The 22,300-nt window shown below is 41.7% G+C and overlaps 2 protein-coding genes across 10 annotated transcripts in view; one reads left to right on the top strand and one right to left on the bottom strand.

The window, feature by feature from the left end:
- The window catches only part of SIMC1 (SUMO interacting motifs containing 1), a 41,274-nt gene extending 29,793 nt beyond the window's left edge, over positions 1 to 11,481 (top strand). For all 6 annotated transcript variants that reach the window (XM_054976128.1, XM_054976130.1, XM_054976125.1 and 3 more), the window contains exons 3-10: positions 1,489 to 1,721; positions 1,814 to 1,883; positions 3,083 to 3,231; positions 3,943 to 4,125; positions 4,981 to 5,103; positions 7,539 to 7,695; positions 7,885 to 7,969; positions 11,022 to 11,481. In XM_054976128.1, the coding sequence (XP_054832103.1) occupies positions 1,489 to 1,721; positions 1,814 to 1,883; positions 3,083 to 3,231; positions 3,943 to 4,125; positions 4,981 to 5,103; positions 7,539 to 7,695; positions 7,885 to 7,969; positions 11,022 to 11,290 (1,269 nt within the window). In that variant the 3' untranslated portion in view covers positions 11,291 to 11,481. The remainder of the gene's footprint in view (positions 1 to 1,488; positions 1,722 to 1,813; positions 1,884 to 3,082; positions 3,232 to 3,942; positions 4,126 to 4,980; positions 5,104 to 7,538; positions 7,696 to 7,884; positions 7,970 to 11,021) is intronic.
- Positions 11,482 to 11,581: 100 nt separating this feature from the next.
- KIAA1191 (KIAA1191 ortholog) lies at positions 11,582 to 21,933 on the bottom strand. 4 transcript variants are annotated; one of them, XM_054976135.1, is made up of 9 exons: positions 21,726 to 21,933; positions 19,997 to 20,100; positions 19,668 to 19,750; positions 18,511 to 18,701; positions 17,418 to 17,544; positions 15,893 to 16,017; positions 14,935 to 15,041; positions 14,482 to 14,630; positions 11,582 to 13,244 (listed from the first exon to the last, which is right to left on the bottom strand). In XM_054976135.1, exons 3-9 carry the CDS (start codon positions 19,693 to 19,695, stop codon positions 13,036 to 13,038), a joined length of 936 nt encoding a protein of 311 aa, XP_054832110.1. In that variant the 5' UTR covers positions 19,696 to 19,750; positions 19,997 to 20,100; positions 21,726 to 21,933; the 3' UTR covers positions 11,582 to 13,035. The 4 variants fall into 4 exon arrangements, with proteins under 4 accessions (XP_054832110.1, XP_054832108.1, XP_054832109.1 ...); XM_054976133.1 differs by lacking the exon at positions 19,997 to 20,100; XM_054976134.1 differs by lacking the exon at positions 21,726 to 21,933 and having other exon boundaries at positions 19,997 to 21,691.
- Positions 21,934 to 22,300: the final 367 nt, after the last annotated feature.

Below are 22,300 nucleotides of genomic sequence, written 5' to 3' on the forward strand. Positions count from 1 at the left end.
GGTTAAAACGGCAGTCCGGTCAGCTCCGCAAATGGAGCTGCGTTAGACCTCCATGAATCCCAAACCGGAAGTCCCCCAGTTTAAGAAGAATATAGACAAGCTGGAACGTATCCAGAGGAGGGCAATGAAGATGGTGAGGGGTCTGAAGACCAATTCCTACGAGGAAAGGTTGAAGGAGCTCGGAATGTTTAGCCTGGAGAGGAGACGACTGAGAGGTGATGTGATAGCCATCTTCATGTACTTGAAGGGGTGTCATATAGAGGATGGTGCAGAGTTGTTTTCCACTGCCCCAGAAGGTTGGATCAGAACCAACAGCTGAAATTAAATCAAAAGAGTTTTAGGCTAAACATTAGGAAGAACTTCCTGACAGAGCAGTCCCTTAGTGGAACAGGCTTCCTTGGGAGGTGGTGGGCTTTTCTTCTTTGGAGGTTTTTAAGAAGAGGCTAGATGGCCATCTGACAGCAATGCTGATTCTGTGAACCTAGGCAGATCATGAGGAGGAGGGCAGAATGGGCTACATAAGTGCTTAGTTCTCATGGCTTTCTTACATGCCCAGGGTAATGCCAATCACTACCTTGGGGTCAGGTAGCAATTTTCTACAGGCCAGTTTGTCTAGGGATCCTGGGGGTGTTTTGCCATCTTCTGGGCATGGAGCAGGGGTCACTGGGGCACTCGAGGGGTAGTTGTGAATTTCCTGCGTTTTGCAAGGGGGTGGACTAGATGACCCTAGAGATCCCTTCCAATTCTATGATTCTATGCATTGAATCACACTTTGTTGGTGCTTAAAATTTTCACTAGTTATCAGATGTTTCTGACACAGAATTCAAAGTACAGTAAAAGCTTTGTTAACTGGCATCCAGTTACCCAAACAGCTCAGGTAACTGGCACGGCACCCAAGTGACTCAGGGATGGTCACCAGAAAAAAAGCTTTGTTAATTGGCATTGCTGGTAAACAGATTCCCTGTGGACATTGTTTAACAAAGCATTCGTTATAGATGGCTCTCAGAAGTACCCAGACTTTGGAATATCTTCCTCAGGCACCTAGTCTGGGGCGGGGGGGGGGGGGGTTGGAGGGGAGGGGGTTGATGTGCTAATGAAAAACTATTTGTTAACTGGCAGGATTTGACAGCTGTCAAATTTAGAAGTCTTTGCTTATTATTGGCTACCAGTTCTGATTTTGTGTTCTAAAAATTTTGTTGGATTATATGTTGGATTTTATTTTACTTTAGTTTTAAAGTGCCTTACAGGTAAAAAAAAGTGGGGTGAAATTTTAATACATGTTACTTGTTATACTACAGCAAACACTTCCTACATTCCTCTGTCATAAGAGCTGCTGACAGACCTGAGATTTTAAATCCTGAGGCTAGTTGCAAGATAACTGTTAAAGTCACATAGCTGAATGTGTTTCCTTTAGGGCACTAAAGCTCTTCAAACAGTTCCCAGTGGACAGGATTCAAATGTCATTTTGGTGTCTTACTGTGTCCATAGAACAGTCAACAGAAAGCCCAGCCTATACCATCCCGTAGATTAAGCATGGTATCCAGCACTATTGAGGAGAATTTCTTCCGGGGGACCTTGGATTTCCTCATGGATTATGTATCCTCCCAGTACTACCCTCCAAAGGAGATCACATCCTGCATGGTCAGACAGATTTTGCTGAGCTCAGAAGTGCAACAGGAGATACAGAAAGATGCTTACATGCTGCTGATGAAAATCCAGGCGTACGTATCCCATGTGCTACCCTTATGTTTGATGTTGTCTTACATGGGGCCACTGGTCCTCACTCTCCCAGGTTTGTAATTTTATATTTCAGGCTTCACCCAGCGAAGGCTGATTCAGTGGCATGGGACTGGGACTTGCTACGTGAGGTCATGACAGAGCAGGTATGTTGTCTGTACCCATTCAATGGGAAGCATGATTATAAATGCTGTGATACTGCCAGCCCGTCCTTTGTGAGTGAGCAGTGAGTTGTGAGTGAGATGCTAGCCTCTCTGCTAACAAGGTGGTTTGAGCCAAGGCAGTTTAGCAGAGGCTAATTTGCATTTACTAGGCTTCCTGGTTCCAGCAAATTAATCAGGGCCTATGCAATGGCATTTTGTACTTTTTGGGACAACAAAGTTCTCAATGGTCAAAGCAAAGTTCCAAAATGAAGTATGCCAAGATCATAAGTGGTTCCCCCCACTTAATTTGCATTACATTCTCAGTGCTTGGAGATTAAGACTGTGGACATAATCTACAAAACTGTTCTGCTTCTTATGCACAGGTGGCCAAGCCTTGGCAATCCTAGGCATACATGAGAGCTGATTATAATGCAACTGGCATAAGCTATTTCTGTACCCTCTTGTTACAAAATGATACCATTTTCTGACTGTACAAGGACAGAGCGAGGGTCATTAATGGCAGTGAGCGGGATCTACAAAACTTTTCCACAAAGAATGCTGCTTATCTCTGGCATGAGAGGCTGCTCTGCCAGTGCCAAACTCCTCTTACTGAAGGAAAGCACTGCCATTAATAGAAGCATTCTGTTGGATCCAATCCACCATTTTTTACCTCAAACTGGGCACAAACTTCTTGCATATTTGGACAAATTTCTTTGTTCCTTTATGCCTCAGTCTCTTCGATATACAGATTTGATAGAATGTTCTACATTCTTGATTGGCAGGGATATTCTGGCTTAACTACAACAAAAGCTATATGTATTATACCATTTCATACCAATGTAGAATTCAGCACACTGAAAATCTTGAGTTTGTTTTAAAAGTTTCTTGTTTCTGTCCTAATAAAAATGGTTCAGAATGTATGGAGTGTAACCAGTGATGTTTTGAAAGCTGGAGATGTGTTGACTAGGATTCTCAAAGTGAGAAGACTTAGTGCCCTGAATCATGCTTTGCCCTTTTGGTGGGCTGGAATGGCCAGAAAAAATTATTCCCTGGCTTGTTTCACCCATGCACAACCATCTCTTGGCAATTTGCACACTAGTTCCTGCCAGTCAGCTTTAGTGCAGGCACTTCGGTTAGTTGCTTCCCAGCTAAACCAGGCACGTTCATTCATAATCCTTTCTGAAGTCTTTTGGTTCCTTCAGGGAAAAAAGTTTCCAGGACGGCTCCTGTTCTTGCATTACGTGATTCAAACTTTGGAGGATGACTTCCAAACAACGGCCAGAACAAGCGATCTGAACAAATCCATTGCCAAGAAAGTGCTTTCCTGTGATCAGTGCTTCAGCAACGTAAAGTAATTACCAACTTACCACACAGAGCCTATCTGTGAATCAGGCAGGCAAAACCTTGGGAAGTTTAACCTTCCACGTGTTTTTTGTAGTATGGGCCAAATTCCCCCTAGGCAACGTTATGAACTTGATAATATTGCATATATGTGCTTCCATATGAGTTAGTCTAAAGTAAAACCATTGTAGAGAACTGCAAAACCTCACTTGGACAAAACCCATGAATTTCTGTGGCTGTGTTTAAGAGTTCACAGAAATGCATAACCAGGGCTCATTTTGAGGGGGAACGCGCAGGAACACAGTTCCGGCAGTTCCCCAAAGAGGTTACTTGTCAGGTGGCCGCACCCACCTGACCCTTGGCCATTTTGGGCTCATTTTAGCCTGGATTGGGGGCGAAACGGCCCAGATCAGGCCTCTGATGGGTGGTGGATTACTTTCCCTCTCAGCAGCAGCCCAATCCTTACAATTTTGGGCCCCTTTTTGGCCATTTTCAGCCCCTTTTTGCCATTTTGGGCCCAATTTCAGCCCTGAATAGCCAGGACTGGGTCCAAAACAGCCAGGATAGGTGATGTCAGGGGGTGTGGCATATGCAAATCAGTTGTGCTAATGACACACTTCCGGTGATGTCAAGGGGCATGACATATGCTAATGAGTTCCTCCAGCTCTTTTTCTACGAAATGACCCCTGTGCATAACTAATGGTTATGATTTTTCTTTCAGAGAATTGATTACATGGGTAGTAGCTGCAGTTACTGGAACAAGATTTTACCAGCACAGAGATCTGCAAGACACAGATCCTTTGTCAGAAACATCAATGGCCCAAACCAGCATTTCAGTATCAGAACTGCCTTTAGCCCAAACTGCACAAATAGAAGACACCGCTCTACAGTTTCAGTCTCAAAAGTAAACAAGAGTTAGCATTTTCCTCTTTCTCAAGCTTTGTGCTGCAGCTTTTATTTGAAGATGCTAATTTTTATCCAAGCAAAACTGAATCTGCCATTTTGAGAAAGATAGCTAGGTAACAATTCTTTTCAATGCAGAGTGGCCTTGGCACACCGAGGAAATAATTTCTCTTTAGCCTGTGTAAACTTGGTTCTTATGTCGACTGCTTAGGGAATATATTGGTGAGAGGCACATACGTGTGTGTGTGCGTGTGCGTGTGCGTGTGCGTGTGCGTGTGCGTGTGCGTGTGCGTGTGCGATAGATAGATAGATAGATAGATAGATAGATAGATAGATAGATAGATAGATAGATAGATAGATAGATAGATAGATAGATAGATAGATAGATAGATAGATAGATAGATAGATAGATAGATAGATAGATAACTTCCATATGATTGGGGCTCCATGATGTCAATCCACAACTGGATCAAGCGGTGCCTACACTGCATCTTCCTGAAAGCCACCACCATTGTTGGATCAGATGGCATGTGCCAAACATACAGACAGGATGCAGATCCAAAGATTTTGGAGGCTGTGGGGAAAGCCAGCTGCACAGAAATATTGATGGTAGCCACACTACTGAGTGTGTAAAATAGGGCCTGTGTCCTACCTCTCTGTGCATACACATGTATCAGTCACAGAAAGTTCTGGCTACCCCATCTCTATTATATTTGAGTCAATAGATGTAATGTTTCCAAAACAGTGGCAAAGACCCTGCTTTGTTGATATCTTAATCCACAAATTGATACAAATTGATACACTGCAATGGGATGGTTGTAAGTAATGGTTTTTCTGGACTTTTTCTTTAACTTAGGGAAGTGATGCTTCTCCAGAGAATGCTTTCTATAGCTGTAGAAGTGGACAAATCTCCATACTGCAGTGCCAGTAAGATTGCAGAAGTGGTATTTTCACAGAATATTCCCAAGCGCTGCCAAAGGTAAGGGATGGAAAGTTAAACCCTGAGTTCATACCATCTAGGCATTGTCCTCTGAGCAGTCAGGCACTTCTGGGGAAAAGACAACTATTTGACAAGGACCTATGCCAAGCTCATCTATAAGAGGTTATGTAGCTGGGAGACTGCCAAAGTATTTTCCTGGTGAACACATGAAGCGTATAAATTACACATGTACACACGCATGCCATTTTATTGGCCCTTTGTTCCCAGCTCCTTACAACTGAAAATCAGAGGTGGAAGTGTTTAACGTATCTAAAACATACCAACAAAATAGTTAAAGATGAGTGCAGTTAGAATATCATGACCAGGCCAGCTCACTTCCTCCAAAGCTTTGGGCTATAGTACAGCAATTATGATGGTTTAGGACCCTCCAGGGATTCAAGAGAGCTTTATGGCTAGATAACAAGCCTAGAGTAAATAGCATGACTTCATTGTCCTAAGATGAGAAGTTCTAAAATTCACAAGTGAGTCTCCCTAGAAGGGCAAAGCTTATTGCTTCCACAGGTCCCATGTGACGAATAGCAGGCTGCAACTACAAAGGATGTTTGTAAAATCAAACACAATGATTTTGCTCTGGTGCTGACTAAAATAAACTGAGAACATTATTGCTCTTAAATCCTAACCCAAGTTCTTCAACCATATCAACAGGAGAAATTCAACAAAGCACTATCTGGGGTTCCTTCAAGGGCTCCTGACTTCCCACTCCCCCGTCCACTGCCCGGTTTCTGTATAACAAATTCTGCTTCTTCCAAACTGGTACTTTAGTTGAACAGCCAAGAGCTGTAATTAAAAATAGGTAGGGAGCTGACAATATTTAACAACACTGCAACTGCCAGGGAGAGGCCTAAGAGTTTAACCCAACTTCATCCTGTTTTCATTAAAGGAACTCTCTGGTTGCAGACAGAAGCTTGATTGTTTCTGCTGAAGTTGTAATCCAAATAGTATTTTGCCCAGTCCATTTATTCCCCGTACCCGTGTGTTTTGTTCCTTCCAGTCTCAGCCTTATTACATTAGTCCCACAGGGCCCACGGACAGTCAGTTACTGGATGGACACCTTTAAATCCAACCTACAATTCCTCAGTTCATTTTAAAGCTGTATTTCTTCAGAAAATAAATTTGACCGCAAAACTTAAAAGACTGCAGCTGGGATTTATGTCAAATGCATTTATGTGCTACTGGGGAAGGACCTTCACCCACACAGTCTTGCACTCACATGGCCCAGCTTGATGAAGCTTTCATTCAAGTATGTGTAGGACTTCAGCCTTAGAGCCAAGCTACAAGTGACTTTTTTCACGTGGACAACACTTGATCGTTTTCGCAAGTTTTCCTGGGAACTGAAGTCCCAGTGTCCTTCCCCTCTCTGTTAGAATCGCTGCCTGAAGAGCCAGAGAAAGCTGGCTGCAGCAGCAGCTTTTGCAAATCGGTCCTCCAGCCACAAGCCTGCTCTCAATGATCATTTGGGGGTGGGCAGCTGCTACTTTCTCCCTGGGCTTCCTGCTCCTGGGGAGCTGCTCTGGAGAAAGCCGCCCTTCCCTTGCTCCTGAGCTCCTGGAGAAAAACTGGAATGAGGGCATGTTAGAGCAGCAGCAGATTCTTCCGCTGTTGCTGCGGCTGGAGCTTCACCGACATGGCAGCTTTCTCCAGAGCAGCTCCCCAGGAGCAGGACGCCCAGGGAGAAAGTAGCAGCTGCCCGCCCCCAAATTATTGTTGAGAGCAGGCTTGTGGCTGGAGGACCGATTTGCAAAAGCTGCTGCTGCAGCCAGCTTTCTCTGGCTCTTCAGGCAGCGATTCTAACAGAGAGGGGAAGGACACTGGGACTTCAGTTCCCAGGAAAACTTGCAAAAATGATCAAATGTTGCCCACATGAAAAAAGTCACTTGTAGCTTGGCTCTGAATATGGTATCTTAGTTCCTGACAGTTAATGCCTAATTCAACATCTTCTGCATATTTACATGCAAGTGACAATGAAACAGAGGGCTTTACTTTAAAAAACACTGAAGGGTGTTGCTGAACTTTTTTTAATGCAGAAAGTCTAGATATAGTTGCATCCTACTGGTTCCTCTACCTTAAAAAGTTCAGACCTCCATGTAGAAAGGCTCCACAATATTTTCTTCTGTCCATTTATCCAGTCTCAGATAAATCTATTTGTGTATCACCTCATGGCTGTAAAGCAGGAGCTGTTTTCCAGAGTGAAATGAAGTAGAGAAAAGCTTCAGTTGCAACTTGCTCTGATCTTGAGCAAACATTGCCACTTACATGAAATAAACATCTGCAGCAGAACTGCAATGCATTGATGACTGGGGGGAAGGGTTAAATGCATTCAAAGGCTTTCAACCATCACTCTGCAGTAATGGAAACAGCTGTTACACGGCCTGGGTTCATAGAGGAAGTCTGTCATATCATTCTCTCTCTTCCAGGGAAGCTTTCCTAAGCAGCATGGAATGCCATCTTCTGCGCTGCAAAGTGCTGGATCTCTTTTTTGACCGCAACTGTAAAGAATCTATCAATCTGCCCTTGTCGATGGCAAAGATCTTGCAGTTTCTGATAAACTTTTACCCACGGATGAAATACCAGGTACTTCATATTCCCCTTCTTTCTTCATTTTGAAAAAATCTTGCATTCTACATGTTTTATTTGCTAATCTCTAATAATTTACTTCTATTGTACACTTTTAAAGGAGGTGGATCTATATGTAGCATTGAAAACTGTGGTCCATTTAGGGCACAATATCAGTCTAAAGTAAAACAGATTCTCTGTTCACAGGACAATGAAGCAACATGGCAGAGGTGGGATGAGATGCTTCACCAGCTGAATTTACTGGTGCTGAGTTATCACAGAACAATCCTAGGTGAGCAATGTTGCTTCTGCAGCTACACCCCTACCAAATAATTCATTACTACTAATTCTATCACAGAATTATCACGTTATATAATGTCAGCTCTGTTGGAAAGGTGTCTGCAACAGTCAGGATGCTTAATTAAGATTAACTAAAACTTTATTATTAGAACTAACTGGATAGGAAAATGAAGAGATAAATTAGCTGCCTAGCTTGTTCTGGAAAGTTCTGTTCTGCAGGAAGACAGAAGGGGGAAAGGTCCTTAACAGTAGCACAAGGATAGCCAGCAGATTTCATACCAGAAAATATCTTAAAAGCATGCAAAGCTGGAGTATACCTCAATCCTTTATACCATCACAGTTGTTTCTAAGATGTATTATCTTCAGAGAGTAATAGCATTGACTTGCCCAGTTTTCATCTGTAATTGTGCATTTGCTTCTTACTGTTTCAGCTTTGCTTTCACTGTTCCAGCCTTGAGGAAGGTTGTTATGACCTTTACTTTCTTTGAGTAGATTTTTCTTTTAATCTTTCCCTTAGCACCCTCTGGGTAGTTTGCTGCCACCAGGAATATTATATTCCAATATATTTTATTTAAGTTTTCCCTTTGGTAATGTTCCTAAGCGTCAGGCTCCTTCGTGGTTCTATGGGGCCCTGAGGATAGGAATGGGATAAAGCAATGACAGCTACTCTGGGATATAACAAAACAAAACGAACTTTTATTTAGTCAAGAAGCGTTATCGGTTTTATAAACCTAGTTCTCGGTTCTTAAAGTTACTTCCTATTAACTCATTCACGCAGATCTCTTCTAAGGCTTCACACACAATTAGCCTCTTTCTCTAACTCAATATTTCTCTCACAGAAATGCTTAAAACTCCTCAGGCAGCACACAGCTAGCCTCTCTTTCTCTGACTCTCATTCACAGAAATATGAAACCTGCTCAGGCTGCACGCAGCTGGCCTCTCTTTCCCTGACTGAGTGTCCTTTCACAAACATGCTCAGTTCAAGTTCCACACAGGTTATATTTCTCTCATAAATACTTCAGTATACTCAGGCAGCACACAGCTAGCCTGCTTTCTTCTGACTGAAAAACCTTTCTCTCTGCCCTGTCAGTCTAAACTGCATTCACTCCGCCCACACTCTCAGTCATCAACCAATCATATCACTCACTCATCCCTCTCTTACCCCCACTCTTCACCTAGCTCAAACCAAGCATTTAAAGACACATGCACCCATTTACTTGAAATCATTACAAAGGTACTTTATGAATTATATTCAGACTAAATCTTAGAAAGAGCAGAATAAGCAGAACAGTTTGAAACAAGTATTCTTTGGGAAAGCATCATACAGTACTCAGAGGTGTCTTACATCATGCCTTCAAAGGAAACTAAGACAGTTTAATAAAGTCATGCGAGGTTCACATAATTGGACATACATAAGGTGGTGGTGGAGCATGTCGGGTAGTTGCTGACTTATGATAGCCCCTGCTGTGGTTTTCAAGACAAGAGACTAAGTAGTTTGCCATTGCCTGCCTCTGCATAGTGACCCTGGTCATCTTTGGAGGTCTCTCATCCAATCACTAACCAAGGCCAGCTCTGCTTAGCTTCCAAGATCTGACATGATCAGGCTTGCCTGGGCTTTCCATGCCAGGTAGCCACACTCTTAATACTCCTGAACCTCTCAGATTTGGGTTGGACTGATACTTATCTTTTCTGAAAACGCTTTGTTGAGAATCTTAGGAATTGTTTTATCTTTTAAATTTAAGATAGACAAGTTGGGAACCTACAGAGACTTAGGAGGGGCATCTCATTTTCCTCTTCCCTGACCCACATAGCATCTCCCCCTTTTCCTGTTTGCTTTTTTCCTTCCCACCCACCTTTACCAGCTCTCATCTTAACCTTTCCCTTCCCCCCACAGGCAGCCTCTCCCCTATGACCCAGTTGCATGGTGGGTAACCTGCAAGGACTTGTGGGGGATACTTCAGTTTTCCCTTCATCCCCTTCCCTGTACTATTTCCTCTTTCCCTCTTCCTGGCAACCTCCATATGTTCTCCTTTCCCTATGTTCTTCTTTTCTTCAAACCCACTAAAGAACTTTTATTTACCACTCATGTTCACCTAGATTTCCTAATTTACTTCATTTATATACTATTCTCCCCAGTGGAGACTCAAAGCAGCTTGCATCATTCCTAGACAGTGTGTGACTGGATCAAAGTCACCCAGTGAGCTTACATAAGAGAGCTACTGTCAAACACTGTCAAGCAGCCAGGCCTCCATGAGTCATGCAGGTTATGTGGTATCAAATTACCTAGTGGTTGCTTCTGGGCCTGGCCCAATGAGTCCACCCTCAAAGGCCAAAGCAGCCCTGGAAAGTACCTAGCCCCCCACCTTTTCCTAACAGCAATCAAGCCTGGAATAATGGCTAAACTGTTATGGTTGCCTAGCAACAACCACTGAGATCATCCAGCTGAAGCTACAGGTGCTCCTTTTATTATTTTAGGTTTTAAAAACAAGTTGTTGTTGTTTTTAAGATTTCAGATTTTTCTGCAAACCTGGGGCATTTTTCAGGTGTGTAGGAAGATTTGTCCTGTACATTCATGGCTCCAATCTCTGGCTTTAAGTATCCTCAGATCAGGGCCACTTGCTATTAGTATATAAAATGACATGTAAGCTTTATTTTTAATTTCATTGACCTATGCTAGTAGGATTTTTGGTATCATTGTGATTCTTTTCTATTAAATCATTTCAAGAGTTTGGACCGATCTTAAATAAAAAATCCTAAAAAGATAACACTGACTGATCTTTGACTAGAACACAAGGATTTCACTTGACACCTGGAATAAACTTTAGAGAGAATAATCATCTCTCAACACAACCTTGTCATTTAATGGTTAATACATTTTTTTGGAACAAAGAGACTTAGTTTCCACATGCCTGTTTTAAAGTACATGCTTAACCCATGACTAAGATAAAACTCCATAACACAAGAAGTCTCTCAGTTCACTTGAGTTCAGTTTTCCAAGAGACACCTAAAAAACTAACCCTCTATTCCCCCCCCCTTTTTTCCAGGGCACTTATGGAAGTCCATGTCTGAACGGATCAAGTTGATTATCAAAGATGCCAAACCTAAACTACAGTCATATGATTCCATCACCATTTCAGATGCAGATGACAGCATAAATAAATTCCAGAAACAGCTCTTGAAAACTCTGAAGCAACCACTTCCCTCACCCATCAAAGAAAAGATTGACCTACTCAGAGTATTGTTTCACACGATTACAGATATTTACAGAACTTTTGGACACTTTGATGGACTTCTTGCTAGTGGAAGCAGCTGAGCAGTAAGCCTTCCAGTATGGAGAATCCTCAATACAAATTGCCTTTTTTGCACTGAAGTAATGCTTTGCATTCCCAGCCAACTGGCAGCTGAATCAGTTGTACTATTTTAGACTTGTTACATGCATTTAACATTCCCTTTTGTCCCCATTTTAGTTCTGTATAGCTTTTTTGTAATAAATTTCAGAGGTGATGAGGGCATTTCTTAAAGTTACTGGAAATTAAATGTTACCGGTATGGCAGAGGATATCACCACACCAAATTCTGTACTATTGCAGTAATTATCACAAATCTTTATTCACTGTTTTTTATTCTTTTGTAGGAAGTGTTAGGCACAGTGAGACAAACATAAAACATCACAAAAATAAATTAAACACTAACCAACAAGTCAGATCACTATCTACTATGTACAAGCAACAATTGTAATTGCCAATAAGCTAAGACAGATCCAAGACACTATCAAGGAATCTTAGTAACCCAAGATGTTACCATTATTGTGAGGGAATAAAAGGAAGCTGGGTGAAATATTACCAGGTCGACTATGGCATCACCTACAATTTGTAGAAAGAATAATTGGGTTCTGATGGGAAACAAGCTTCCTTTCAGGCATACAAAAATATTAGTGAGGAAGTCTCAATAAGCATGCCTTTAAATAATCAGCTTCTATATAATGGACACTTTGAGGGTGCCATCTGAAAAGCCAACCGGCGGCTCAGAATCTAGACCAGAACAATAGCGATTCATTGCCCCAAAGCATAGACAGAATACAGCAAGCTTTCTATTGTACCTGATGGCTCAGAATATGCCCAACAGTAGAACTCTGAAAATAAGCATTTGTATAAGCAGTTACTGGGAATGTTCACAACTAAACTGAGCTATCTAACAAGATTAGCTTCACTGGATCCCAGTGTCTGCTAATGCAGCATGAAGAAGAATTACCAGTTTCCCTTTCCCAAAACTCATAATACTATTTTTCACGTGTTTCCTGATGTTAACGGTTACAGCCATGATTCTCTTTTTGTTAAGGAAAGCAAAGAACTACTGTACTTTAGGATGAATGGAACTTTTATCAAAACAATTGCTTCAGTTCCATAACAGTGCTGAATGAGCCAATATCAAGAACAGAGTACATCGCAAGCGTTATCCATTTCACAAAGTCCTAGAAGAGTCTGTTTTCTTTTCAAACTGAAACAATCAATGCTTTTAGACATGGACCTCTTAGAAGTGAAATGAGACCAGCAATGAATCTTCATATTGAAGGAGACTACTGAACTCATCCAAGAAAAAAAAATCCTGACGGATCACCAAATTTCAGCTAATGCTAGACCAAATGTTCAAAGTTGAGATGTTTAGACTAGATTGTCCTCCAGTACCCTGACATGCATAAGGCAGATGCCTACACAAAAGCCAGATACCGCACTCTAAATATTCATATCAAAACTCCAGCAGTCTCATGGTTTCCCTTTATAAAACTGAGCAATATAAAGAAACATTGAGCTGGATGTCAGAATTACAGAGGCAGGATGATTATGACAAGTTGGTATTGAATACAAGAGACCTTTGGGAAGGGATTAAAAAACAAGTCATTCAGAAAGGTGTTAGATTGCCCACGTTTTTTCATGACCATGTGCAATTCTGAGCTAGAAAAGAGATGTCAAAAGCCCGTAACAATGTGGAAAAAACAGCTTTGGACCATTTAGTCCATTAAATATTGAGAATATTATCCTGCTTCCACATAGAGGTGTTACTAGAAACCCGTGGGAGTAAGAACATTCATGTCTCGTGGGTTGATACTATGAGAACGTGGGGAACGTCTCTTTTCTTCAACAGCTGGAATGTCCATCTTGGGAGGCTTGAATGTTGTGGAGTCCTCTGCCATCCTGGAGGCCTGAGCACGCATTAACTCCATTGGGGTGGGCTTCTGGGCACCCTTGTAGGCCTGTATGGTAAAGCCCCCTGACAGAAGAATAAATAAAACAGGGTCAGTAAATCACCAGACAGGTTTAACTTGGACATGTATTCCTGCCTGAAGTACTACCAAGACACTAAGGCACCTGGAGTTTACAAGTTCTCAGCTTTAACTGCTATCAATTATATGCCTTACATTACATTTTTATGTAATAGACATCCATGTGATGCAGCCATTAAAAATGCTGCCCTACAAGTGGAGACACCCAGATTTAAATCCCTGCTTGCTATGAAACTGCATATGGACCATTCTCTGTCAGCCTAACCTACACCTCCCAGGGTGGTCAGTGGACAGGAGAATGTCCACCACCCTGAGTTACTCAGAATGGTAAATTAAAATGTACTAGAGCAATTACCCTGCCCAGTCTCCAAGGAGTTCATAGTCTTTTTCTCATTTTTCTAGTAGCCCTATGAGACAGATTAGGAACGAGAGAATGTCTGTTCCACATTTTGAAATAAAGAGAAACACTCTACCTGTTTTTTTCCTGTTCAGGAAGTTCATAGCAAATGTCATTCTTTTAGCAGACATTATTTTTTAATTACCTGTTTTGTCCCTTTAAAGCCCAAAATTTCTGCTGTCTTTTTCACTTACAACTGGATGATACAAAACTACTGTAGACAGAAGTGCATGTATCATAGCAGCAAACATACTTCTGATGAAGTTCCACTTATAGCTTTCTCATGTGAATGTTTAAACATCTTTTGTTGACAGACAGAATTGTCATGTGTGATACAGTTGCTAGAATGTCACACCAGGTGGGAGATGGAAGAGACCCAGTTTCCCATGGCCATTAACCTAACTACATTATCATGAGCCAGTCTTTTCTCATCATGAAATATGATTAGGAGGCAAACTGAGAAAACAGTTAAATCTAAAACTGCATATATTCACTACAGAAGTGAAAGTAAACAGTGACCACTACAGAAGCACTACCAAGGGCTATACTCAGCCAAAGTTTCATTTTCTAACTAATTTTTCCAATGAATTATTCACATCATCTGCCACACATTGTTCCAATTCATGTTTACTATAAACTCTCCCCACCTCCGCTCCCAAAAACCTTTTCAGTTTTTAAATTTTAATGATACACTTTCCGTGTTTAAGACTGAAATTACAGATGAACGCTTGAGCCACATTTAATTCGGGAATTAGCTCTTACTATCATCTTGGGGTTTTGTGAAGGAGAACTGCATTAAAGCCATCATCATTCGGCACTTTTAATACCTGAATCAGTGGTGGATTTCTGGAGAGCTCTAGGTCCAAAAAGGCTCCATTTTTCAGAGGGGGCTTTATCACTGTCACCACTGCTGGAATCCATGGAGACGAAATCTGGACCAGTGATGGAAGTGGATGTTCCCTGACTAAACCAGCCCCTAAAGTGAAATAATCAATTAAGAATAACTAAAAAGTTCACAGCCACAACAGACAATCACAATCGTCTCTAAATAAGTTTACAGCAGAAGAACAATCCAAGGGAATCATATACGAGCTACTGTACACAAAATCCACTCATAAAGAAGCTGTGGCACATTAAAAGATCAACTTAGGAGAGTTGTAACAGAATTTCAATCTGAAAATACATGCATAAAGGTTGAGATTCCCAGTTATTTAGACAAAACTTTTAAACGGCCTTCTCTTGCCTCTTGGGAAAAGAGCCTTAGCCTTTGGGAGATGTACCTGTATGTACGCTTGGGAGAGGAATGTGGAGTGCTGCTTGGAGTGGACTGGGCAGAAGAGGCCTGTTTCTCTTCTTTTGCTGTTTCTCCACTTTGCATCTTTAGATTCTGTTAGAAAGGGTAAAGACATGCATTTGGAAGCTTTTTGACACTAATGTCTGAACAGCCAGCAATATGAAAGCTAAAGTCTCCCGTTTTCATTAGTTTAGTCTAGTAAAAGCACTGTGTAGCACGTTAAAAAGCTTGCACGCAAGTTTAAAGTTTGGTGTAGTCTCAATGCCACTTCCAGCCAATTTAGTTATCTAAAGCTATTCCAACACTACAGAATAAGGAGTTTCTTCCTACTTGAGGAATATGGATACACTGAAAGATTACTTTTTCTAAAGACATTATCTTTGATTATTCAACTTAATTTGAAACTTGAACATAATGTAAGCTTCACTGGCCATGGACATAAAACCCACTTCTGCATAATAATTCTATGTGGTGTCTCAAAAATGTGGATTTTTGTGTTGGGGAAACAGGTATTTAGATGAGAATCACTACCAATGCCTCACTGGTACTGAATGAGCGTCAAATAGATTGTTATTTTGCTTATATAAATTTTTAGAGTTAACTGCACAAGCATTAACATGTACTCTTGCATACATATGCACTGATATAACTTAAATAAGTTAACTCAGTCTTACATAACAGGATTTGAATCCAGTGTCACCTTAGAGACCAATAAGATTTTTAGGGTAAGATTTACCCAGGTACCACTGGACTCAAATCCTGCTGTTCTACTGTAGACCCACATGGCTACCTACCTAAAACAGTATTACTCAGAAAACACCAACTAATCACACTATCAGTAATACCCATCAGTAAACATCCCACTCTTCCCCATATCTTACTCTGAAGAGCACTAACTAATTTCCACAAGAACTAGAACTCAGCAGGACTTAAAAACACCTTACATGGAGTGACTCAGCCACACGATGGTATTTTGTCTCCTCTGCAGTGAGGCCTTTGTGGGGAGTGTATCCAGCATCTCTCAGCCCTGCCTGTTGCTCAAAGCGCTGAATGCTCTCCTGAGTTTGTTCTAGAATGAACAACATAACATTCATACAAGCCACAAAATGCTGTCTGACAGACTTCTAAGGGGCTGTATCAAACATCCTCTACTAACTAGTAGAAATAGAAGAGAATGGGATTTCTGTAAACCATCTATCCTATCTACATTGAATGATGGTCAGGACAATAAAACTTGTTCTGAAACATTCTGGAGACTTTTAATCTAATTTCATCACCTTCATCATTGCTAACAGAACTTTTCAAATGATACTTGTTTAAGGGTCAAATTATATGGTTTGGCAACAGAAAGGAACAACCAAGTTTATTAGGAACACCCTCCGAGCACCAGCATGTAAAGCAGTTCCATATTCAACAAACAGCCGTATAGATAAGAAACAGTGTGTCCGTAACTCTGTTCAATTGTAGTAGTAGTAGTAGTGATTAACCTAAAGACTATACAGTCTGACACACTATAAAACAATTATACTCCTTAAATGAAAAATCCAGATATACAAAGACAATATACGTAATCTTTCGGCAGTAAAATATTTTCTAGATTATTTTTTAACCAAAACATGCTAGCACATCAGCCGCCCCCACACTGGGATGGGGGAGAGAGAGCAGACACCACTTTATTAAAAATGTCAGCTTGAAATGATCACATCACTGATTTGTAGACTAAATTGACAGAACAAACCTGAATTTTAGTATTTCTGTGTGTTAAGAGTACAAGCTAACAAAGTACAGCCATGCCCATTCTAGAAACCTCACTGAAGGCCACAAACATTTCACACTAGAGTGTTTCAAAGCCAACAGACAGCACAGTGAAAAGGGGCTAGCTGCTGAAACCACTGGACCCAAGTAGTGCTGATTCAAGTATATATCATGAGGCTATAGCTCTATGTCGCAGGTACCTGCTGCGTATTAGCAGGAGAAAGTCTATGCCGCATTCAATATAGCTTGGGGCTTGTGTTTCTAATATTAAGTCACAGTTCATTCAATAGATGGATATTATTTTTCCCTACAACATTTAGCAGCTGCCAATACATAAGAGTGCCAGCAGGTTTACTAACAAATGGGAAAAGTTGGTAACATCCCACAAACACTGCCACTAAAACATAAATAAGCACTGCAGCACTCATGAAGTAGTGATTTTCAACTTTCACATTGCTAATTCACATTCTAGCATAAAGTGCTAGTTACAAGTAAAAATCTGGAATTTTGTTTTGGCTTCATTAGAATTTAAAAGGCTTATCCTTATCATTAGAACAGCCAGCCACATATGTAGTCCTCCTCAATGCATATAGCTCCATTAGCCACTCCAGAAAAGACCTATAAAGCCAACCCACATAGCTTTTAGGTAATACTCTATACTGCAAACTTGATGTCCAGATTAACTTGGCTACTAGAAGATACAAGAACTCTTACTTGTCATGAGAGAATTCATGATGATGTGGGTGGCCTTGGCTTTCACCACTGGAACCTTGTTCACAGTCCCAGTGGAAGATGAGGAGGTTATAGTAGATGGATACATGCCAGTCTCCCCTTCCTCAACCTGTGCAGAGGAAGCCAGGCACAATTTGAGGACAAAGAAAAAAAGATACATCAGGAGCATCCCAAGTTCTCCATGAGCCTTATGAGAAAACTTGGAACTGTATCTGAACAATAACCAAAGGTACAGAAGGACTGAGCACAGTGCTTTTAAGAATGGCATTTCTTTGTTCTTTCTCCTAAGACATTTGTATAGTATTGGCCTGCAGCCAGCAGCACATATCCAACTGTAGAAGAGGATGCTACCTACCTACTATCTCTGAAAAGTAAATCTACTATAGCCCTTAAAATAGGTGAAAGAGTTCCCTTCTTAACTCCTCCACAGGAGATCATACTTCTCCCCTGCCCCAAATACAAGGCAACTAAGGCTTTCAAACTTCTTCCTAATGGAACCACAAATCAGAATGACAAGCACAACTTGATGCTCTCTCCGTAGACTTTCAACAGCTATCAAATTATATTTCATAAAAGAAATCCTACGTTAAAATGATTAACTTGCATCTCTATCACGTTTTTATTTCTCCCTCTGTCCAATGAGTTCAAGGCAACATACAAAACTTTTCCCTTTACATTTTATGTTCACAAACATCCCTGGCGGTAGGGAAGATGAAGTGGGAATTGAAATTTCAGTATTTCAAGTTTTTCCTACCAACCATTTCAACAAAATGTGAAGACCTTACAAGATTTTCTTCACCGAAGTATCAACTCTCAGGTGAAGTACATTTGTTCTTTGCTTCATAACACTGTGACACCTTTGAATGTTTTGGCCAAATGAACTGACTTTTAAAATAAAAAAGGGGTTTCCTCACACAAAAGTAATGTATCACAGTGTCCGACTCTGATACTCTCCAACATGCCTAATCAGAGGTCTGTTTACACAACCTGTTAGCCCTTCTCCTTTCAGGATAATGCAAGTGGGCTCTACGTGACACGTTATACCACTTTTGCATTCCTTCTAAAGACTGCATACCTTGGAAAGCTCTTCATATTTGCGCTCTGGGATGACTGGCTGTTTCCACAAGATACTGGAGCACATGTTTGAAGGAGGAGGGGTCATTGGTGTTGTATCCTCCAGGGCATCATCATAACTGAAAGCCCGACGGTGCATTCCAATTGGCTGGGACATCTTTCCTAGAAGCCCTTCAGAGCCATGCTCAATTGCTAAGGACAGAGATGGAAGATTTCACACAGGGCTATACTTCAGCTCTTCACAAATTAGTAGTTTCTTATAAAAATTTCTGTACAAGGCCAATTCAGAAATCTCTACAGTAAGATACTTTCCATGAAATAACTGCCCAATTAGCAGTTATCTAGAGGATCTTTCAGGGCCATCATTACAGGTTTTGACTTCAACATCTGGTGCATCTAATTAATTCTTAACAAATCAGGACTAGCCATAACACTAAAAATCCATAGCATTTATAACAGAACTAAAGTAGCTAACAGAGTTGGATAATTCCCAAGCCAGAGCTCCTACAATTATTGTACAACACTTCTATCAGATTAGTCCAGAACTCCTTTAGAACACCTGTATTTCACTCCAACTTTCTACCAAAACAGATCACCCTATTCTCCTCAAAACAGTAACAGCCAGCAACCTTTTTGTTCTCCATATTTATGACAACTTTTTGTTCTTTTGGTATGTATAAAACCTTCCAATAAAGATATTTTCAACAAACAAATTCAATGGCAATTAAAGCCAGGGGAGGGCAGCATCCACTCCCAGACCAGACCAGGCAATAATATAATTCATAATTCTATAACTCACGTGGGAAAACTCTTTCTAGGAACTAAAGTCCAGGCAGGAAGATTTCCTCTCATGACAGTACTAACTCATTTTAGTAGGTTATTTGTCATTAGTGAGCAGCAACAAATCATCAGCACCCCTTATTAAAGATAAAATGTCAGCTGTTAAAAGAATATGCCAGTTCATGAACACACTCCCATAGCTGTAACAAAAATTACTAGCCTCTTTGAAGCAGGTTCATAATCAGGAGTATCTGCATGCAGCTTGCTCGTCAAAGACAACACTACTAACACTTTGGGGAAAGGTGAACTAATGACACATACTGCAATTACCAGACACTTGGTCAAAGAATTCATATTTGCTCAGAGAATGAATTTTACCAGGAACTTCTGTTCGTCTTGAAGCCATGATTGGAACTCCAGGCGTTTCACTATATGGAAATCCAAAACAGGGTTCCTGTTACCTAAAAATAGAGAGTATTTTCATCTTCAAGAATTACAACTAGAGAAAAGGATCCTCTCTGTACTGAAAGAGAACAGTACTTAAAGCAACTGTAGACCTTATTCCTTCCTAAGAAGTCAAGATAGCCTTCACAGTGAAGATTAAAGTCAAATGACAATTAAAAATCAAGTGTGCCCAAGCTCATTAGAAATGCATCTGACAAGCTATAATGTATTACTTTATTATTTAAAAAGCTAAAAGATCTTACCACAAGATACGATCAGCGAGAGGTATCAAAAAAGGACCATTCTGCTGAGGCTGAAACTAGCAAAGCATCTCCACGAACTTCTATGCTTAATGTTGTTATCCACCCTGAGCGGGGAGGGCGGAATACAAATATGATATAAAATAAATAAATAAATATGCAGATACAACTGACAAAAATTCAAAGGGAAGACCTTCTTTACTAAACTACAGGAACAAGACAATTTACAGTTATACCACAAGACTAAATAGCTCACCCAGTACTAGTTTTTTAAAAGCCACTTCTACTGTTTAAAAAAATTCCTACATACGGGTATATTCATGGAGAATGTGCTGTGCAACCCCTGACATGCCATCCTGTGACAGTTTTATAACATGGAGTAGTTTTAACCAACAACCAGACTAACTATACCAAAGAAACTAACTTGTGATTAGACAACCAAAATACCTATGAAGCACATGCTCTACTTGTTATGGGTTAGCATATTAGTACTGAAGTCATGACACAGGGCCACAAAAGCATGACACTGCTTCATGCCCAGATGTAAATCCAACATCTGAGCAAACAGTAAGGCTACATTAAAAACTGGATTCAAGTTCCCCTGGCGTTATTTATAACAAGTATTCAGTAGTACTGTTTTGCTCTTGAATGAATCACCAATTGCAAAGAAAATGCAATAATTTTCTCCAAGCAAATGCTTAGCTTATCCTAGTAAATGTATTCATCTATGCATTCCATCACATCATGAAAGATAGGCATTTCAACTAAATAAGGGGGGAGAACCCTACAATGGGGAGGGGGAGAAGTCTACAATAGGACAGGAAGAACACTAGAAATAAAACATACCAAAATTCACTATCCATTTTTCTACCTGTCACCCACTGTTACACAAGAATGCTTATTCATCGAAGTTCTAACAGGAAAAGAGCACATCCAAGCACAAATCATTCTTCATACTGACAGTGTGTCTAACCTGCATTTAACTAAAAATAACCACAATGGCAAATGCAACTTCAGAGTATCTGTGACAGAGGCTTCTACAAAATGGTCAGTGACCAGGGCTCATTCATATGCTAATCAGTGTTCTCGAGCTCAACTAATACCTGCTCAAGAGGCATCGAAAGGAAGCTCTGCTCCCCCAATCCCCGAAGGGAGGCAGAGCAGCAGGGAGGAGGCCGAAATACCGAGCTCGCGGGGGCCAAGAATGTTTTGCTTTCGTTTAACTTGGAAACGTCGCTGAGGAGACGGCGGTTTCAATCCGCCATCAACCCCCAAGATGGTGTGGGGAACAGAGAAACGGGCAGAGACAAGCGCAGGCAACAGGTGCGGCATGGCTACGGCCGAAGCGAGAATTTCGTGCACTCGCGCTCGCAGCAAAGGCCCGAGGCGGCGGCGGCGGCGACAAATCTATCCCCAGGCCAAAGCCCACGAGCCGACATTTCCTTTCTAAACATTTATCCCTCCGTTTCAAGCGCTGCCATCTCGCCCTCTCAGCCGAAGTACGGAAAGGTGGAGTCGAGAGACTCCTTGACAGCCAGCCGGACAGCCTCCCGCCTGAACTGAGTGAGGCCTCGGGCACACGCCCCTTTCCCAGCGCCGGTCCTGCACACCCCACCTCCGCTCCCGAAAGCGGAGCCAGTCGCCCTCCCAAGCGACCGGGCAGCCCTCTCCTCCATCGGCCGTAAACAAGGCCCAGTGGCAGCTCCAACTCCGCTGGCCGCTTGTCCAGTACCTGCTGTCGGGCCGCCCGCAGCCCCTGGCCTGGGTCCCCCCAGTACTAACAGGCCCGCTTGGGCCGCGAATCGGACGAAAGGAGGAGACGAAACAGCCCTCCCGCCAGCAGGCGCGGGTCGGCCAGGCTCGGAGGCGCCATGGCGCAATCTGAGTCACGGAGAGAAGGGAAAAGCCGGTCCGCTCAGCCCCAGCGTCAGCTCGTCCAATGACGGTCCGGACTGGGAGGTGTCGGCGGAAGAGCCCTATATAGAACTTTTGTTCTCGCGATAGGCTGGGGGCGGGGCTGGACCAGCGAGGTTTGGGCAGCTGCTGAGACTTAGCTGGCCGCTGTTCCATGTTGCTGGTTTTAAAGCCTTCTGCCGAATGAAATGCTGTGGTTTGTGCCACTTTGTGTAATTGTTACAAATTCCAGTTGGAGGGCCGAATAAATCCGTCAAAGTCTTTCTGGCACCTGCTGACGAACGAGTCAACAAAATATCTGCCAGAAAACAAAAGCCATGTTAATGCCTTTTAAATTCTGGTTGGGGCCCACGTGGTTACCTGCAATCTCTCTGTCAACAAATCTATCGTTCC

Source organism: Eublepharis macularius, chromosome 4, assembly GCF_028583425.1.
Source record: "Eublepharis macularius isolate TG4126 chromosome 4, MPM_Emac_v1.0, whole genome shotgun sequence".
NCBI classification, from domain to species: domain Eukaryota; kingdom Metazoa; phylum Chordata; class Lepidosauria; order Squamata; family Eublepharidae; genus Eublepharis; species Eublepharis macularius.

Bases quoted from the DNA above. Each gene is read 5' to 3' on its own strand.
- KIAA1191 (XM_054976133.1), bottom strand. From the start codon at position 19,695: ATGGCTTCAAGACGAACAGAAGTTCCTG. The intron at 17,545-18,510 runs GTATGCAGTCTT...TCCTCTGCACAG, and splicing joins AATATGAAGAGCTTTCCAAG to GTTGAGGAAGGGGAGACTGG. The intron at 15,042-15,892 runs GTAAGGTGTTTT...CCTTTCTAACAG, and splicing joins GTGTGGCTGAGTCACTCCAT to AATCTAAAGATGCAAAGTGG.